The 16,960-nt window shown below is 47.1% G+C and overlaps 8 protein-coding genes and 1 pseudogene across 9 annotated transcripts; all 9 read right to left on the reverse strand.

Annotated features, from left to right (window-relative positions):
- Positions 1 to 1,062: 1,062 nt before the first annotated feature.
- Positions 1,063 to 1,434, reverse strand: TEOVI_000290000 (uncharacterized protein; the record flags this gene model as incomplete). Its single annotated transcript, XM_067225897.1, has 1 exon — positions 1,063 to 1,434. The coding sequence occupies one exon, from the start codon at positions 1,432 to 1,434 to the stop codon at positions 1,063 to 1,065; it is 372 nt and encodes a 123-aa protein (XP_067081998.1).
- A 414-nt stretch (positions 1,435 to 1,848) lies between these two features.
- TEOVI_000290100 (ABC1 family, putative) lies at positions 1,849 to 3,438 on the reverse strand (the record flags this gene model as incomplete). The annotated part of the gene is made up of 1 exon (XM_067225898.1): positions 1,849 to 3,438. The coding sequence occupies one exon, from the start codon at positions 3,436 to 3,438 to the stop codon at positions 1,849 to 1,851; it is 1,590 nt and encodes a 529-aa protein (XP_067081999.1).
- Positions 3,439 to 4,839: 1,401 nt separating this feature from the next.
- On the reverse strand, positions 4,840 to 6,507 carry TEOVI_000290200 (CCR4-NOT transcription complex subunit 10, putative; the record flags this gene model as incomplete). The annotated part of the gene is made up of 1 exon (XM_067225899.1): positions 4,840 to 6,507. The coding sequence occupies one exon, from the start codon at positions 6,505 to 6,507 to the stop codon at positions 4,840 to 4,842; it is 1,668 nt and encodes a 555-aa protein (XP_067082000.1).
- Positions 6,508 to 7,306: 799 nt separating this feature from the next.
- Positions 7,307 to 7,804, reverse strand: TEOVI_000290300 (centrin, putative; the record flags this gene model as incomplete). Its single annotated transcript, XM_067225900.1, has 1 exon — positions 7,307 to 7,804. One exon carries the CDS (start codon positions 7,802 to 7,804, stop codon positions 7,307 to 7,309), a length of 498 nt encoding a protein of 165 aa, XP_067082001.1.
- A 1,076-nt stretch (positions 7,805 to 8,880) lies between these two features.
- On the reverse strand, positions 8,881 to 9,150 carry TEOVI_000290400:pseudogene (annotated as a pseudogene). The gene has a single exon. A coding segment is annotated over exon 1 (270 nt).
- Positions 9,151 to 10,169: 1,019 nt separating this feature from the next.
- Positions 10,170 to 11,180, reverse strand: TEOVI_000290500 (TIGR00269 family protein, putative; the record flags this gene model as incomplete). The annotated part of the gene is made up of 1 exon (XM_067225901.1): positions 10,170 to 11,180. One exon carries the CDS (start codon positions 11,178 to 11,180, stop codon positions 10,170 to 10,172), a length of 1,011 nt encoding a protein of 336 aa, XP_067082002.1.
- Positions 11,181 to 12,806: 1,626 nt separating this feature from the next.
- TEOVI_000290600 (uncharacterized protein) lies at positions 12,807 to 14,147 on the reverse strand (the record flags this gene model as incomplete). Its single annotated transcript, XM_067225902.1, has 1 exon — positions 12,807 to 14,147. One exon carries the CDS (start codon positions 14,145 to 14,147, stop codon positions 12,807 to 12,809), a length of 1,341 nt encoding a protein of 446 aa, XP_067082003.1.
- Positions 14,148 to 14,903: 756 nt separating this feature from the next.
- TEOVI_000290700 (uncharacterized protein) lies at positions 14,904 to 15,320 on the reverse strand (the record flags this gene model as incomplete). The annotated part of the gene is made up of 1 exon (XM_067225903.1): positions 14,904 to 15,320. One exon carries the CDS (start codon positions 15,318 to 15,320, stop codon positions 14,904 to 14,906), a length of 417 nt encoding a protein of 138 aa, XP_067082004.1.
- Positions 15,321 to 15,950: 630 nt separating this feature from the next.
- Positions 15,951 to 16,676, reverse strand: TEOVI_000290800 (Fis1 C-terminal tetratricopeptide repeat, putative; the record flags this gene model as incomplete). Its single annotated transcript, XM_067225904.1, has 1 exon — positions 15,951 to 16,676. One exon carries the CDS (start codon positions 16,674 to 16,676, stop codon positions 15,951 to 15,953), a length of 726 nt encoding a protein of 241 aa, XP_067082005.1.
- Positions 16,677 to 16,960: the final 284 nt, after the last annotated feature.

Consider the following 16,960-nt stretch of genomic DNA (forward strand, 5'->3'; position numbering starts at 1 on the left):
GGAGGTGGGTTAATAGTAATCGAGGGCGGGGAAGCAATTGTACATGAAAGCAAAGAGATATTTTTAAAAAAGGGAAAGGAGAGAAGTGCCAAAAGTGCACACGAAGTCGCGATATAATGCTCAGTGGCGCAATTTGATGGGCCTAACTGCATACAAAAGATCAGATACCTTAATTTTTTTTTTAAACATTAAAACATTATCGGCACGAAACAGTGTAAAGGTTGAAATATACGAATGTTGTAATGGAATTTAATTGTGAAACGTTGAAGTGGTGCGACCACCTCCCGAAACGGCGATACCGACACGAAAAACTAAACGTAACTTCGCCACCAAAGAAGTCTTGTAAGAATATGATCCCAAATTTTCCTTTAAAACTTCCTCTCATCTTTCCCCACATTTTCCTCCCCTCACAGCGATCAACGCCCCAAAGTCCCTTACACGTCAATACAAAAAAAAAAAAGAAAAACTCTCACAACACGTGCCGATTCTCCGATAACTTCAAGTGCTTCTCCTTTCTTTATGTTATCACAGTTCCCAGCTGCTGAAACCTCCTGTGCATATGCGCATTAAAATTCTTCCAGAAACCTTGAACAAACAAATAAAAAAAAGAAAAGAAACATCGACACTTCTCCTCCATATCCACATCCCACATCCCGCAAACCATTGCGTCCGGAAACAAACAACATTCGCCAACAAGAACCGACAAAAACATTGTTTTTCTTCTCTTTTAAAAAAAAAAATTAAATAAAAACAAGCATGGGTGAAAATATAACATACAAAACGTGCCGGTGGGGGAAGCCGGAAGCGATAAACTGACGAAGGTCATATGCACGTATATATATATATATATATATATACCACATAATATATACGTACAATTACACACAAGAGTAACAAGCACCCGTGTTGCCCATTCCCCACGCCCAGCTAGTGGTGAAAATATTTATCCCACCAACGGCCCTGCTTTCTCACCTCCAAAACTGATGCGAACGGACATGGAAGATTAAGAAAAAAAAAAGAAAGAAGAAGAAGGACGAACAGAAACAAAAAAAACTGCACAAGTTAAAAAGTTAAAAGTAAAAATAGAAAAATAGAAAGATAGGAATGACAGAATGGAGCGTACCAAATCACAGCAAGCATGGAACATGACACGGGTCGAAGCTCACGCAGCCATACACATGGACGCAAGTAAATATGCTGCAAAAAGCACGAGACCGCAGATATGAAGATATGGGTAGGACAACTAATACAAAGAAATGGCGAGACATGACCGTATGCAGAAGGGAACGCGGCATCGACGTGATGTAATGTATGATTTATTATCCCTAGCGGATGTTCTCCACGCGCATGGGGCAGACATGCGGCGCTGAAATGCACACATAAAGACCTCTGCACGGTGTAAAATCTACGCACTACACAAATACGGCAACACATTGAAAGATGAGGTAACAACAACAACAAAAGAAAAGCACGTCGGCACCGCCCCCCTTAAGCTTCCTGTCGCAGAACCAAATGCAACCACCAGCAGGGACTACGGTGCTGCAGCCTAAAAAACAAAAACAAAAAACATCTCGTTTATTTCATTTGTGAACACACACACACACACACACACACGAACATAAACACAAACACACAAAGAGACCGTACAACATTTAATACGTTCACAACCTTTTTACGCTTCTCAGAAATGTTTACAATCAGAGCACGTGTGTGGATGAAATAAAAAAGACCGCTAGTAAGGGGAGGGGAAAACAAAACGGTAGTGAGACGGCACGGGTATGCGTGCGTTTAATGTGTTTGAAACGAAATAATAAAAAAAGGGGGGGACCTCAGCAGCAGTTAAACCCACTACCATGCATTCGCATTTAAGTGAACGTTTTCATTTTTCGCCAAGTCATTATGCGCACCGTCCCTAAGGCGGCCACGCAAAACTCCCATCTCACGTTTAATTAAATCCAGACGTGTCATTACAATGTTTTTCATCAGACCGCGGGTCAAGTGTCCGTCAGCAACCAACCACGGCGCCGCGTGCCGTACCATATTAAACTCCGGGTTGAGGTTCATAATGAAGGACTCCAGCACAAGAACTGCAAATAACAAAGACACATACGGCGGATCCATGTGAACTTGATTTACCCGAACACACTCAAATATGGCCTGAAGGATGTTCGTCACAACAGCATCCTTAGAGTGGAGAGGGCGCCAGTGATTAAAGAGCCAGTTCATATCGCTCCTAAATTTATTCTCGTCGGCATACTTTTGGCGCTTGCCCATGCTTAACAGGGCATCGCAACAAAGGTCTGCTTTCCAGTGAACAAAAGCTTCCATGAGGTTGTGAGTGATCACACCCTCATCTTCACTGATCTGTTGGCACAAACCCGCATCTATGAGCCATACACACGGTTCATGGGGGTCGGAGGCGTCAATAATAACATTACCGGGGTGCATGTCACCATGAAGGAATTTGTCGTGCAGTAACATCTTGCACCACGTGTTTAAACCCATATTTGCGATCTTGTCGCGCGCATGTTCCTCCTGAGCGGCCAGAAACTCAACGGAGGCCGGTTCACCCTTGCAAAACGTTTCCACAAGTACACGCTGCGTCGACAACAGTGGTTTGGGAAACCGAACATATGGTTCATTCCTAAAGTTCTTCCGGAATAAAGTTAAATTCCTTGCCTCCAGTCGGAAGTCTAACTGAGCCGCAAGGTGGGTAGTCCATGCGATTGCCAGCGCCGGCAGATCATATTTTTCAAGTGCTGGGACACGATGGTGAAGGAAAGAGGCTAAGGTATTGATTATGCAGAAGTCCTTCACGATAGTCTCAACCACATTTGGGTGCATCACCTTTACAACGACATGCTCTCCTGTGTGGCGCAGCGTCGCACTATGGACTTGCCCAATGGAACCGGAACCAACAGTCTTCTCCTCAATCGTGCTAAATATTTCGGCTGGGTCCTGTTGCAACTCTTCCCTAAGAATCTGAAGTGATACCTCATATGGGTGTGTGTCCACCTCGTCGTATAACTTCTTGAACACAGAACGAAACTCTGGTGAAAAGACATCCTGCCGGGTGCAACTCCACTGGCCAGCTTTCACGAAGGCGGGTCCAGCGCGCTCTACAGCCCGTAAAAGCAGCTGCAACCAGAGAAGATACCAGTCACGGCGAAGCCTCATCACCACATACAAGACGGCAACGGGAAAGAAAATTAGGAAAAGTTCGACGACGCGTCGCGCCACCACCCACCGGCTAGGTTTGGGGACGGCTTTGCCATCCAACAATAGCGAGCCATTGCCATCCACCACCGGTGCAAAAACTGGAAGAACTGGCCGAGTTCTCTGGCGGTATTCCACGTAAATGGCGATTCCTCCTACCGAGGCAACGGGCAATGTAACGAAGGTAGTGAGAACTTTGTGACTCCAAATGCGGCGAAGCATTATTTTGCCTGCAACAGGAGGGAAAAGAGAAGTCAGGAATGAAGACTAAATGCTAATCTCCAATACGCCCAGCACTGTGCCTAGTAAGATACTCTCGTTTTCCAGAGAAACAACAGCGCCCCACCTATCCAGTGACGATACTAATAGATGCAGAGTGGGTGATGGGAAAGCAATGAAATAAAACACTAGCAGCACAAATAGATAAAGAATGAAAAATGGAAAACCGATGGGGGGAAGGGAGACACAGAAACAGAAACAGGTTACGTTACTTACTTGGATCAACCGTGCAAACCAACCAAGGCAATTGACAAGGAAGACAAAGAAGGCACATGAGAAACAAGAAGAACGACGAATTTGGCTGGGGGCTGCGAAGCGTTTGCCACAAAAGATGCCCCAGTCCATGAGATGTAACTACGATATACGCACACACATAAACACACATATACACAAACACTCACACTCACACTCACACCAGCTTCAAACATACACGCGCACGCACCACCTGTCACAGAAAGAAATGAAGAGAAATGAACCCCAAGACATTATCCGTTTCCACAGTAACACCCAAGAGCCTGCCGGGTCAACCTCATCACATGTCGTCACCCGCTTGGTAATCACTTTGCTACTGTTATGCACCACCCAAATTTGTCCAACATCCACAGAGGCGGTTGAAAGGGGCAAGCAAGGTGCCCTCCTTTTCAGGTAAACACAAGGTGACGAGATGTTATTTTCTTTTTACTTCTCTTCTGCAGTGGGAAATAATAGGGAGTTGCAAAGCGCAATTGTAGCGACACGCACGTCCGCCATATATCATTGCGATATCCCTCTTTGTGCGCTCCGAATCAGCTACAACACGAAGCACAAGCGCACACATGTATAGAAGAGAAAAAAAAAAGAAGTGTTTCGCATTGCGCCGTTGGCTTAAACGTGTGTGCTTTTCCTTCGTGAACAATTCTTTTCCCTCAACCACACTCACTCTTAATTCTTCCTTTCTCTCCTCCTTGATCATTCCTCCGTTGCTCCTTTGAATGCTAAAGAACTTGTTGAGGCCCTTTTTGCATTACTTGTGTGATTTCGTTTCATTCGCAAAGAAAAAATTAACAACAATAATAACAGTTGCATGGGTTACCTCTCCCTTTGTTTTGTTATTCTTTGGCCCTTCCCTCGTCTTACTTACTTGGAGCATATCTGTCTGAATCCCTTTGATTTACTTTTTCAATACCCCTTCCCCAGTCAATACACACACACATACACACACATACACACACCGGCATAATCTACCTTAAAGGAAGATGTTAGCCGATAGGAACTAATTGCGCCTCCCTTTGCGGGACTTGCACACCCACTCACGTGAAAACAAAATGCACTCCATGTGGCCGGAAGGACCCCACATAAACAACTTCATGCGCACCATGAAAGCCGCTGAAGCGCCTCTTGAGCCTTCTCCTGGTTACCTTGCGCCAATTCAAGGAATATGACTAACAAATGGTACGCCAAAACCGCATCCTGATTATTACCGCTGGAGCTCTCATCCTTTTCCTTCGCCGCACGCGTTTCGTATAATTTCGACAGTAACGAATCTACAACAGAAGTTGCCTGACTCCATGAGCCGTTCACAATGTGAGTTATGGCGAGGTTAATGAACAGCACCTCTACGCGACCCTGCTGGTAGGCATCCAATTGCTCTGGTGGGGAACCTGCCACGAGGCTGGATAGCGAAGAACGGCGGAGGACCTTTAGGGCCCGGTCCGGCTCGTTGAGGTGCACTAACGCCTCCACCATGTACGAAAGAAGAGCTGTGTGAAGATTCGGTGAGAGAGGGCGGCGGTCGTGCAGAAGAAGAAGGTCTGATCCCACATTCACAACTACAGTATAGTTCTTCCGGACAATCTCCAAAGCGCACCAGTAGAAGAGCGCAAAGTGGATGAGCTGTGCATTGTGAGGGAAAGCATCAGTTGCACTAATAGTGGTGTGGTTTTGTGGTAGAAGAAGTGCCAACGCGTTCTGTATCGCGCAAGATGCCAGCGCCTCTAATGCAGTTCCAACAGAATTGTCCTTCAGATCAACAAGTGGACTCTGCGTAATCACCGCCCACGGAAGAGTAAGGAACTCGTAGTTGGGCAATAACTTCCCGTTATGCAACTGCTCCGAAAAGCAATCTTGCATGCGCTCATACTCCTCCCGCGATCTCACACGCTTCTGTGCGTGCAACTTACCAATTGAAGCCTCCGCAAAGCGAACCCAAAAGAGTGGAGAACTTTTCATGAGCTCCTGCACTGACAGAAAGCACGTAATGGCACTGTCATACTCCCCTCGAAAAAGTGCACAGAGGCCAGCATTGTACACGATGGGCTGCCGCACCAACAGGGAATTACACTGCTGAGCTGCTTTCTCAGCCTTTGCGAAGCAAAGAGACGCCACATTTAGTTTGGAATCACCCATTGCAAGCACACCAAGGTTGTTGAAATGGGCGGCCCCCTCTCCATCAGTGGCATGTGGTAGCTCATGAATATTACCCATATCACTGAATGCGGCCTTCACCATGAGCGACAATGCGGGGTCTTCATTAAAGGCATTGAGCTTCTCGGAAAGAACCTGCTGAATCAACTCGTCATCGGACCGCTGGCGATGTCTGGAGCCGGGGGGCATTCGCGTGATCGCCTGCAGGAGCGACAAAACTCTCGCAAGCACGGCTACGGAAATACTGGTGTGCATAGCAAGCAATGCACGAAGGATAACGGCAGCCTCGTGAACCAGCCCGGAGCGTGCCAGCAGCAGCGCGCGATTAAAGTGGGCAGTTTCGTGTCCCTCATAGAGTAGCGTTACATTGGGTTTCGTATCTTTATCATTTGTTGAGGAAAAGGCATCGCTCGATGTGTCGCCTAGTGCAGCGATGGTTTGCTCCACATCCGCATGGTTCAACAGTAGCCGGACGATGGCTAAGTTGTGCTGAACCTGAAGATCGTCCTTTGGCATCTTTTGAAGGAGGGTCTCGCACGTTTGGTAGTCTTGAGCTTCAAAAGCTTTGCGAACCTTTTCTAACTGTTGTCTCAAGACATCATCCGTCATTTCTACGTCCCTTCTGTCTCACGTTGCGCTTGTCCCCTCCTTTTTTATCTTCGTTCGTCTGAATGAATTCAAATTATATGTACCTTTTGCCTTTTTGGCGTGATCTTACTGTTATTTTGATTTTCCTCTTTTTTCTTTTTTTTCTTTTACTTCTTTACTTTTTTTTTTTTTAATTGCTCCTTTTAGTCCCTCCCCGGTTCGCAACTTCGCGTTCGTTGCACAGGTTCCCAGTTATTCTCCTGAATTCTCTTCCCCTTCTTCCTTATATCACCTCGCGCGCACGCAACGGACACAGAACAGTGCACGGAGGCATAAACGAAAAGAGAAGTGACGGTGAAGAAAATTTAAAAAAAAAGAAAAAAGTACAGCACACACCAAAGGATTAAGTGGGCAGAAGATGAATACGGTGGAAAGAGGGGGGAAGAAGCTTTTTTACTCATTTCATTTCTGGAAGCAGAAAAAAGGGGGGATGGAAAAGGAAGAAAGCAGGAATGGCGCCACAAATAATACACTCCCTGCAAGGCACAACACACCGACGGAGAGAATCAAGCGGGCACTATACCTAAACACATATATTTGCAGATGCATATAAATATATAAATATATGTATGTGTGTGTATGTGTGTATGTGTGTGTGTGTGTTTGTGTGCTACCGGTGCACCTAAATATACAAAGCCTTTGTTGGTTTGTTTTACCCACGGCTACGGTGCTAATGACAGACAGCGTGTCACTCTAACAAAATTGCACACGCAAACACTTTGCATTTTTCACATATATATATATATAACACATAGGACTGTTACTTCTTAGGGGTGAGAAGCATACGAACAAACTCCTCTTTTGACACACGATTGTCGTGGTCCAAAACGTCCGCCTCTTCAATCATCCGCTTGAGAACATCCTCCGGGATATCCTCCCCAAGTTCCTGTGTCACACGCTTTAAATCTTCGAGGGTAATGTAATCCGACTTCCCTTGAGTAAAGTGTGGAAAGGTGAGCATTACCTCCTCCTTGTCATCGGTAAAAAGCTTAGCCCGGAGAATCGCCTCAAATTCGGGAAGAATAAGATTACTTGACACCCCACTCCTGTCCATCTCCGCAACTAACCGCTTGATTGTGTCTTTATGTGGTTCGTAACCAAGTGCTCGAAGAGCGACTTTGAGGTCGTTCGGCGTGATGGTTTCCGTACCGTCGACGTCAAGTATAGAAAAAACCTCTTTAATGTCGGCGCGCTGAGCGTCCGTCAACTCCGGCGGGAGTCGCGGCATCCCCATCCGCGAACCATCATCTCCGTCCATAATCTAATTGGATTATCTAAAAAAAAAAAAAAAGTTGCTTTTATCCCTTGCTTTCTCAATCGCAACTGCACGCGCCAAATCCCCCAGCCGATGCAGCAGAAATCTGTTCTAAGCAACCGACAAAAAAATGAGTAATAAACAGCAAAAGAAAGTGGATTGTGTTTGTAGGTGTCATTATTATTTTTTTGTCCAGTATGCCTTTTTTTATTATTACTATTTCTTTACACCCGCACCAGTCAGTGCATAAACGTGAAACACTCACAAGTACACACGCCATTAGGGGGAATGGGGAACCGCTCATGTGTGCCTTCGCATGGGTTCTTCAAGAGAAAAAAAAAAGATAGGGGAGGCGCATCCTTCACACCCACGGAGTAAGCTGGAGGAGACAAACTGTTTCCATTTATATATCTATATATATATTGATAGATAGAGAGGTATAGAGATATAGAGATATGAATAGATGAGTATGAATATAAACATGTACACGCAAAATGCACATTTTTTTGTTTTTACAAGGTGCTGGGGAAAAGAAGCCAAATCGACACGACTGGGTACACTTCAAAGCTGGGTAAAGGCCCTAAACGCTCGCTTCTCCTTTCCCTTCTGCACCTCTCAAATCCATCAGCTCCTGCTAGTCTTTTTTTTTTTTCAAACTATATGCCTTCCCCTTTTTTCCACCGCAGTTTTTGTTGTTCATTCGATTTCCTGGAAATGTTGCCTAATAACCCAACTCACAGCGCAAACGCACCACCAAGCGACAGTGTTGCAGGTAAAAAAGAAAAAAAATACCGAGACAAGAGCTGCCTAAATTCATCTGTGAGGGTCCTCAAACGGTTTGCCGCCCACAGAGTCATATAAAAATAATAACAGCTCGGTGGGTAACATGCGCTACAAAAAGAAAACGCGTGGTAGTGGGCGAGTCATTATTCACTCATAGGTGCCTGAATAACATCAAAGGGGATATTGGCGGAAAGGCAAGCTCCACCTTACCTTCAACCTTCAAGTAAGTCCAAGCGACTTTCATGAATAATGATGACTCTCACCCCCTTATTTTTTATTGTTCCACGCGTAGGCGCTTATCCTCATCCACTCGCGCAACCGCCTGTCAGCGACTCTTTCGGTAGCGTGTGCACGTTGGAGCGGGGATGATCGTCAGCAGGACGTCTTCCACCAAAAATGTACCCTCGTCGCCCTCTAAGAACAGGGCGCTCAACTACCTGTTGTGGTGGTTCCGAGGAAAACATTGTTTGGAAGAACAGGCACACACCATCAACGATGGAAAAAAAGGTATCAACAAGGCTGAAGCCCCGTTGCTCCACAATTCTGCCGTTCTCAATGTACACCATCGTTTACACCAAATGCAGCCGTTTCTCCACGCGGTTTCCCGCTCCAACTAAGGCTGCAGCGGCGGCTATGTTTTTTAAACAAACACAAACACACACACACACAGGAGCACGCTTTGGTGACTGGTAACGGTAAGGTAGGGAAAGTTGGCCCTCCCCAGACCAAAAAAATTGCCCCTCCCTTGTTTTCCCTAGTCTCCTTCGCAGAGGCAATGCCAACGGCAAGGAGAGAGAAAGAAAAATGAAAAAGAAGATTGAGGGTAACTACAGCAGCAGACAATATAACCGAAAAGAAACGCAAAAAAAAAAGGATGAAATCCATGATCGATAAACGACACACCACCACAAATCAAACAGTGATGGGAAACCGCCTCATCACCGTGGCAACTTATCATCCGGTGGAAAAGGGTTGAATAGGTTAAGAAGCTATTAAACAAAGTGAAACAAATAAGTGGAAGCAACTTAACCCCCAACGCAGGTTTCCAACGGGCCACCTCTCATGTCACCCCCTACTCAACTGCGCACTTGCCCGGAAGGGTTAGTCTCTTTCCACTCGAGACACAACACACATAAGAATCACCTTGATACGGAGCCTGACGCAGCAAATGCCACTAAGTGTTAAACCCGGTTAAAGCGAGATGTAGAACTGACATGTCATCTACTCCTTCCGATGTCTTAGGGTAGGGCACGGCGTAGAAGAAAAGGGCGCAAAATAGAAATGGCGTGGAAACCCCTTCACAACCTCTCGCAGACCACTCCACACGCACGCAACAATTCGCCCATCATTGCAGTTGAAAACATTCCGCCAAGGTGGACAAACGAAGGTCACTGAGCCACATATCTCCTTCACCCTCCCTTCCTTCATTACCAACAGTAGTTCAACTTCCAGTCAGCACGCTGTATAAACAGAAAATAAAGAAAACAACGGGTTATGCTAACATCACACGGTTCCGTTAGCGTGGGAAAGCGGCTCGATTCGTATGATCCCTCCGGACCTAAAGACTTCGTCTCCGCTTGGCCCGTTATTGTCCCTCTACCTCCACATTTTGCTGTTGTTGTTGTTGCTGCGGTTGCGGTTGCTCGCGTACGCACACCGCTGGCCCATTCATATTTAGTCCTTGCAGTAACACGCAAGCACGACACAGCGACTGGCTCGTGACATACCCGCATCTTGTACAGGCACTCGGTGGATTCTCTGTGGCACACTCTTGCTCCTTCACACGAAGTTGTTCTCCGGTGCGAATGGTGTCCAAAATGCAACGCGGTTGTAGAATTTCGATATTCTTCAGAAGCGTACGCGCCTCACTGCGGAAGGCCTCCTTACTGTACGTGCACTCAGTGGTGAAGTAGTCCAACTTCTTGAAGTGTGCGTACAGTACAATCTCCTTTTCATAAGCGTACTTAAGCGGTTTCACGCGTGGGAGAAGACTTTCCCCCGAGGTGATAGCACTCGTGCACCGCGACAAACGTGGAAGATCCCCACGTAAAATGTTCATCAAAATCGTCTCAGCCAAGTCGTCAGCGTTGTGGCCAGTCACCACCTTTGTCGCCCCCAGCATTGCTGCGCCCCGGTCAAGTGCTTGACGGCGAAACACACCACAATACGTACAACTGCTACGTAAACCCGTAACCTTCACCACCTCATCCATCGTCCAGCCGTACAGCTCCTTGTACGATAACACACGTAGTGGGAGATTGTACACCTCTGCATTGCGATGAACAGTTTTGAGGCTATCGTCACGGTAGCCGGCAATTCCCTCGTCGATGCTCAGTAATAACAGCTGAATCCCATACTCGTGCTGCTCATTCAGGAGTTTCATTAGGTGAATAAGCACGGTGCTGTCCTTCCCACCACTCGCACCACACGCAACAATGTCCCCGGGCTTAAACAATTTCTCCTTCATTATTGTTTCGTGTACCTCAGCCTCAAATAAGTTGAAAAAACAGCGCTGGCACAACAGCTTCCCATTTCTAGGCCTTTTCAATACGGCCTTCTCCTTTTCACAGTGGCTGCATTGCCTCTGTGGCGGCATAAAGAGTTGTTTTTTTTTTCAAGTCCACTCGACACCTAACGCCCGCCACGCCCTTCCCTTGTTTCTGCTCCATAAGTAAAAGAGGCAGAGGAACATGTGCGCACATGTGGAATTGTCCCAATGGCAAAATATACATTAGAAAAGAGTGATTAATTGCACGTAAGGGGGCAAAAATACCCTGCCATAAGATTGGTTCGTTACACAAGGGTGATGCAAATAACGAATGACACAGTCCGGTCAGTATTGTTGCAGCCACAAACAGTAAAAGGCCGCAGGATAAAAATCCACGGGAATGAAGCACAATCCACGTAGCAAACGCGGAAAATGAAGAAGAAAAAAGAGGAATCCGTTGTGCAACAGGCACGACCCTTCGGCACATTCTACTTCACGGCAAAACGAGCTGCTGAGGGTACGACACGCAGGGTTTATGTACATACACCCATTTCCCATAAACAATTGAATGAATCTCATCGTTAAAGGAGGTCCGAATGGTCATATGTTTAACACCACGGCCAAAGACAGTAACATCAAACTGCGGTTTTCTTTCTACGATAACAACCAAAAGGAGATTAAAGACCGCTTGGCGTGAGACCACTCCACATGCTGGTCAGCAGTGAAGAAGGGGGGAAACAATAACAACGAATTGTGTCACTTGCGCCTCTTTTGTCTTTACCAACAGCGCCGAGAGTTCGTTACGTTGGACATCACTTCTCAACGGGCCGCAAACAGCTGACCAAATTGGCTGCCACTCCACAACTACACACTTCAGTCTATCACAAACAGTAAAATAGCATGCCCCGCACACATACATAAACACGCACACACGCACCCCTTCGAGACTACAAGCATCGTATACAACTGGATGACACCAGTGTGCTGTGAAGTTGAAACAGGCAGACGAATATGAAACATGTAGCCCTCACAACCCCATATCAGAGGAGGGAAATAAATAAATATAAAAAAAACGATCAAAAAGAACCGACAGAGAGTCGTGGTCAAACGGTGAATAAACCCTGAACCTTCAACCGTAACACACAAGCAACCCAATGTAGCTTTATAAAGTGTGGTTACAGCCCGTATCCCATGCACCGTTAATTTCAACAAACGGGCACCTAAATGAGAATGGCGGCCTATGAAGACCCCAGTGAAGTCCGAGAGTTCGTCTGACTCACCCAATAGCTGTCAATACGCTCCGCCGTTACTAGAAGCACGAAAAAGCGAAAACTTGTTCATAACTCCAACGGCAATGGCACGGAAGGACTCCCATCATATATTAAACAAAGTAATCAGAGCCGCGTCTGCATAAAGCTTTCTATGATTCGAGACGGAGCGATCGCAGCACTCCATGGCACCTCCGCTCCACAAAAAAAAAAGGGCCGCCACTCAGAAGTAGTAGAGCTCTACACCACCTACGCAAAAACACGAGTACTGCAATGATAGTAAAAAAAAAAAAGCATTCCCGTCACCGCAACATTATACAAATGTCCCTCTCAGAAAACCTATCATGTGGTAAGGCGAAACGTCACACTGCGGGGGACGTAAATATAAGAAAACCGAAAACTTGAGTTAAGGCGACCAACTTCAACCCCCCCTATTACCAAACACACACACACATCCAGAGAATTTTTACGGTTGCCGCTGCAACCGCCTTGGGGAAGGAAAATGATTGGGTTGCGGTGGTTGCTTCACACCGATGAGTACCGGAGCAAGCCGATGACAACGCCCCAGACGGGACGAGATGTCACCACGAGCACCAGTGCCGACTCTATCACCACACAGTGTTTGCGTTAACCTCGAGGTTAGTCTCTGGGCAGAGGTAATATCGTCGAAAGAATACCGAATATCCTGGGGAGACAGCTGCCTAGACGAAGGTGACTGCTTTGGACAAACAGGATTCCCAGAGGCAGGATGGACCATCTCTATCTTACCTTTTGAATCCTCCCGGCGCAACTTCAACACGCAGGAAGACCCTCGATGTTGCTTTGTACCACCAGGATCTTTGGCTAAGTAAGCATCCGATTTACCAGCCAACCCCAACTGGTCGTGCCTCTCCCCCGTGTGAACCTCAAGATGCGTGACGGCGCGACGATAATCGCCTGGACTGACAGAATGCACATCACGCTGCACCGAAAGCGCTGGCAACCCACGCAAGGGAGTAACACCAGGAACTATTGTCAATCCCTGTTGTGGTGGTGGGGGTTTGCGGGTGGTGTCAGAAGTGATCTGGCGATGCTGCCATCTACGGGGATGCTGCGGTTGCAGCTCTTGTCCACCCTGAAGTATATGTTTGCTATGTTCTTCATTACGAGCCCGCACCGGGGTAAATGGCGCCGTGTGTTGAGCCACCGGCGCCTTCTCATGAAAAGGGGATGATTGTCCATCGTACTGCTCATTAATCCACGGTACCGCAACCGTCCGCCATAGCACATCGAAAACTCCAGCCACAACTCGTCTGAGCACGTCCTCATTATAAATCACCGGACAACTATCACTAATTGTAAACTCTCTCGTGACACCGTCATCTTCAAACGAAGTAAGACTAGTGTGCGCCTTAGTCCTAGCCTCTACATTAGTTTCAGAGGGTTCGCATACCAAACTTTCACAAATCTCTGTAACTCGTTCCAAACCGCCCGTCCGCTGGCACCCGGTGGCTAAACTATGATTAAATGATTCCTTCATCACTAGCGGGTTTCCCACCAAGGCGAGAGAATCTTCTGGCACCCTTGAGCGCCATTCATAAATCTCACTGTTCAGTACACCTTGGCGAATATGTTCACCACGCGCGGGTCTGTACGGGTTCCACGCCACACGAGGGCCGCACGTCGCCCGAAAAAGGGCTTCCTCACTGCGAACGCCCTCCACTAGTTGGCTAAGAAAGTCCCGGAGGTGGTTCTCTGCCTCACTTTTGCAAACGTAAAAAAAATCCGAAGACCCGCACCGCGATCCAGAGCATTGCTCAAAAGTCATACATTAACCAGCAAATATTTTTCTGCACCTATCAACCTGAAATTAAGCGTGCCTTTGTCCGTTCAAATACTTTTCGCGGGTCCCAGGGGTAGTCACCTCGAATGTACAAATGTGTATTGTCATACACGAAAAAGCGAGAAGAATGAGAACAGTAAGACAAAGAAGATGAATCATACCAGAGAAGGGGAAAACAAAAAATACCTGCAGGTGGGGTAACTAACCGTTCCTCGGTCGGATGAAGAAGAACACCACAACAATTCAAAAAAAAACAAGCGTGAAACATCGAAGACATACAACAAAACGATGACACTGACACTGTAATAAAACCATAGAAGAGCCACACGTACAACAATATGAAACCACATAAATCCCTCGTCCGGGATCAAGCAGACCTTCAGCTCCATGATATGAAAATGGCAAAGTATGGTTTAATTAAGAAAATGAATGACATTTACATCACGAATGTTGAGCCTCCTAAACTCAGGCCGGTAGCGACAGCCTCACAGAACGGGGCTACGGTGAATGCTGTTGTGACACATCAGCCATTAACGGCTGCCAATTTGTTGAAAGCATGTGAAGAGCACCAAACAATACGAGGGTAAAAACGACAGCACCCGCCGTTACGCACTAGGTTCCCACCGCTTCATCACCTTCGCAGTCATTTATTTGGATGAGGGAGGTATTTCCCTTCGCACTTACGTCGAGTCCCTACCCACCAGGCTGTGTAACGAACTTCCTCGCGAAAGACCCAGGAAGTCACCTTTTCTGCAAACGCCAAAGCTTCGCTATCGCCGCTACACGTTTGTTGTATTTAATCTTTTGCATTGCATGAGTGTGTGTTGGCCCTTTTCGTGTCACTACACGCTTTTCACTATCCTTCGAACTGCTACGCACATGGGCGGTGGGCCGCCCCCCTTTCTTCCTCTTGTTTTCCTCATTTACAACGACTGGAGTCCTGGGTCTACTTCTAGTCGCCCGATGGACGGACATAGCAGTTGAAACGCCTTTTAATCCCGAAGGAAGCGCTGCCTTGCGGGTTGCCGTTGGCGCACCCTCCCTGGCCCTCCGGACCGGCGGCCTAAGGGCCTTCCCTCCTCCCCACCGCACAGCACCAAGAAGAGCCATCTGAGGCAAGAACCAGGAAGCCCGCACCGATGCAATGAGGCGCAGCATGGAGCGCAAATATCAAAATATTTCTCACTATAGAGTCTGGGGGTGCCACGGGCACGTGTTCAAGAGAGAAAATAAAACAGAGCGAGGCAGCGTTACCGTCTTTCGGTAAGTCTCTACTGCCTGAACACGTCACCCCGCTACCCACCACTGGTGAGTGCACGGTTGCCCACAGCCTGGTTCTTGAAGGTTATAGCAAACGCAAATGAAGGGAGACACACAGTGGAACAAAATGCATCAAACCCCCTCCCCACCCACCCCCGCCCACAAAGTCGGGGCCTGCCACTGTAATTTACCATATGAACAAAAAAAACCTATCAGTAGCCTTCTAAAAACGTCATTTTCCGCAGCCTTCTCGAGTTCTTGGAGTCTGATGAATGGGAAGAATCACTCTTACAAACAACAAAGGAAAACACTGTACCACGATCCCGTGTGTATAGCAGAAACGAAACTAAGTACTCGACACGTATGCGCGCACATAAATACATATATATACAATCAGGAAAGACTTCAGCATAAAACTATTCCCCATGCATTTGCATTACCGCTATTGTAACTTCCGAAAATTTAACTACGAAATACGGCCAACCTAGGCACTTTAACTCTCGAAAGAATTGTTAACGAACTGAACTATTACGACCGTCGGAAAGCCATGAGGACCGTTGCTGCAACAGAAATGGCAGCAATACCTGCTAGCCCGGCAACTGTTATCGTCTGCCGTGAGACTGCTTCAACGTATTGCTTGAGCGCGATTCCTTGAGGGTGGCCTGGCTTCAGCTCTAACATCCGATTCAAAGACGACAAAGCATTATCATATTTCTTCAGTTTGATCCACCCCACTGCTAAATAGTAGTGAAAAATCACAAGATCGCTTTCTAAGGTATCCTTCGAGCATCGGGTGGGGTTCTCGCACCCTCTCTGACCGTATTTACCGTTCCGTGAAACCACATCTCCGTTCATTTGCTGCCCTTCCCTCCCCTCCTCCGAAGAAACAAGCTGTTGCAAATTCGGAGAAGCAGGGGCAGCACTGCCGTCAGCTGGTAATGGTTCTTCAATTTTGCATGCTTGCTGGAGTTGCGCGTGGGTTGGCCCTCCCCATCGCCTCTGCCATAGAGCAAAAGCAAGCGACTCCATGAGCCGGACACCCGATTCCACGTAAGAGTTCCGTGTATGGGATATCAGAACGGTTGCATATTCAAAGGTGACATCTTGGTTGTTTGGGTCGAGACTGTGCTTATGGCCGACCCGTCGAATAGCATCATCGAGTCCGTGTAGCTCGTCCAAACAAGGTGAAAGCATCCGCCGTATATCAGGGTCCTTTTTGAAGAACTCATCCATAAGTTCCGAGGCCCTATCCATCTCCACTGGGGGTCCTTATCAAATCACCTTACAGCTTTTGCCTGCTACCTTGCGAAAAACTTGTGGAAGGCGGGGCCTGACCTGAACACTCTATACGAATGTCTTTCTTCAAATACTATTTCCACCTTGTCTCTCAACTTGCCACAAAAATAAGCGCAAAAATTAAAATGAACAGCGGTGACCTCCTTTCCTTTCGCACGCCCACGCGCAGCTCTTCCACTGTCGTGCTGCAACGGTTTTACCTTCGGAGGACGGTAGGTCTACAAGTCCTATCGCAAGAAGAT

Source organism: Trypanosoma equiperdum, assembly GCF_001457755.1.
Source record: "Trypanosoma equiperdum strain OVI genome assembly, contig: ctg_631, whole genome shotgun sequence".
In the NCBI taxonomy this organism is placed as follows: Eukaryota; Euglenozoa; class Kinetoplastea; order Trypanosomatida; family Trypanosomatidae; genus Trypanosoma; species Trypanosoma equiperdum.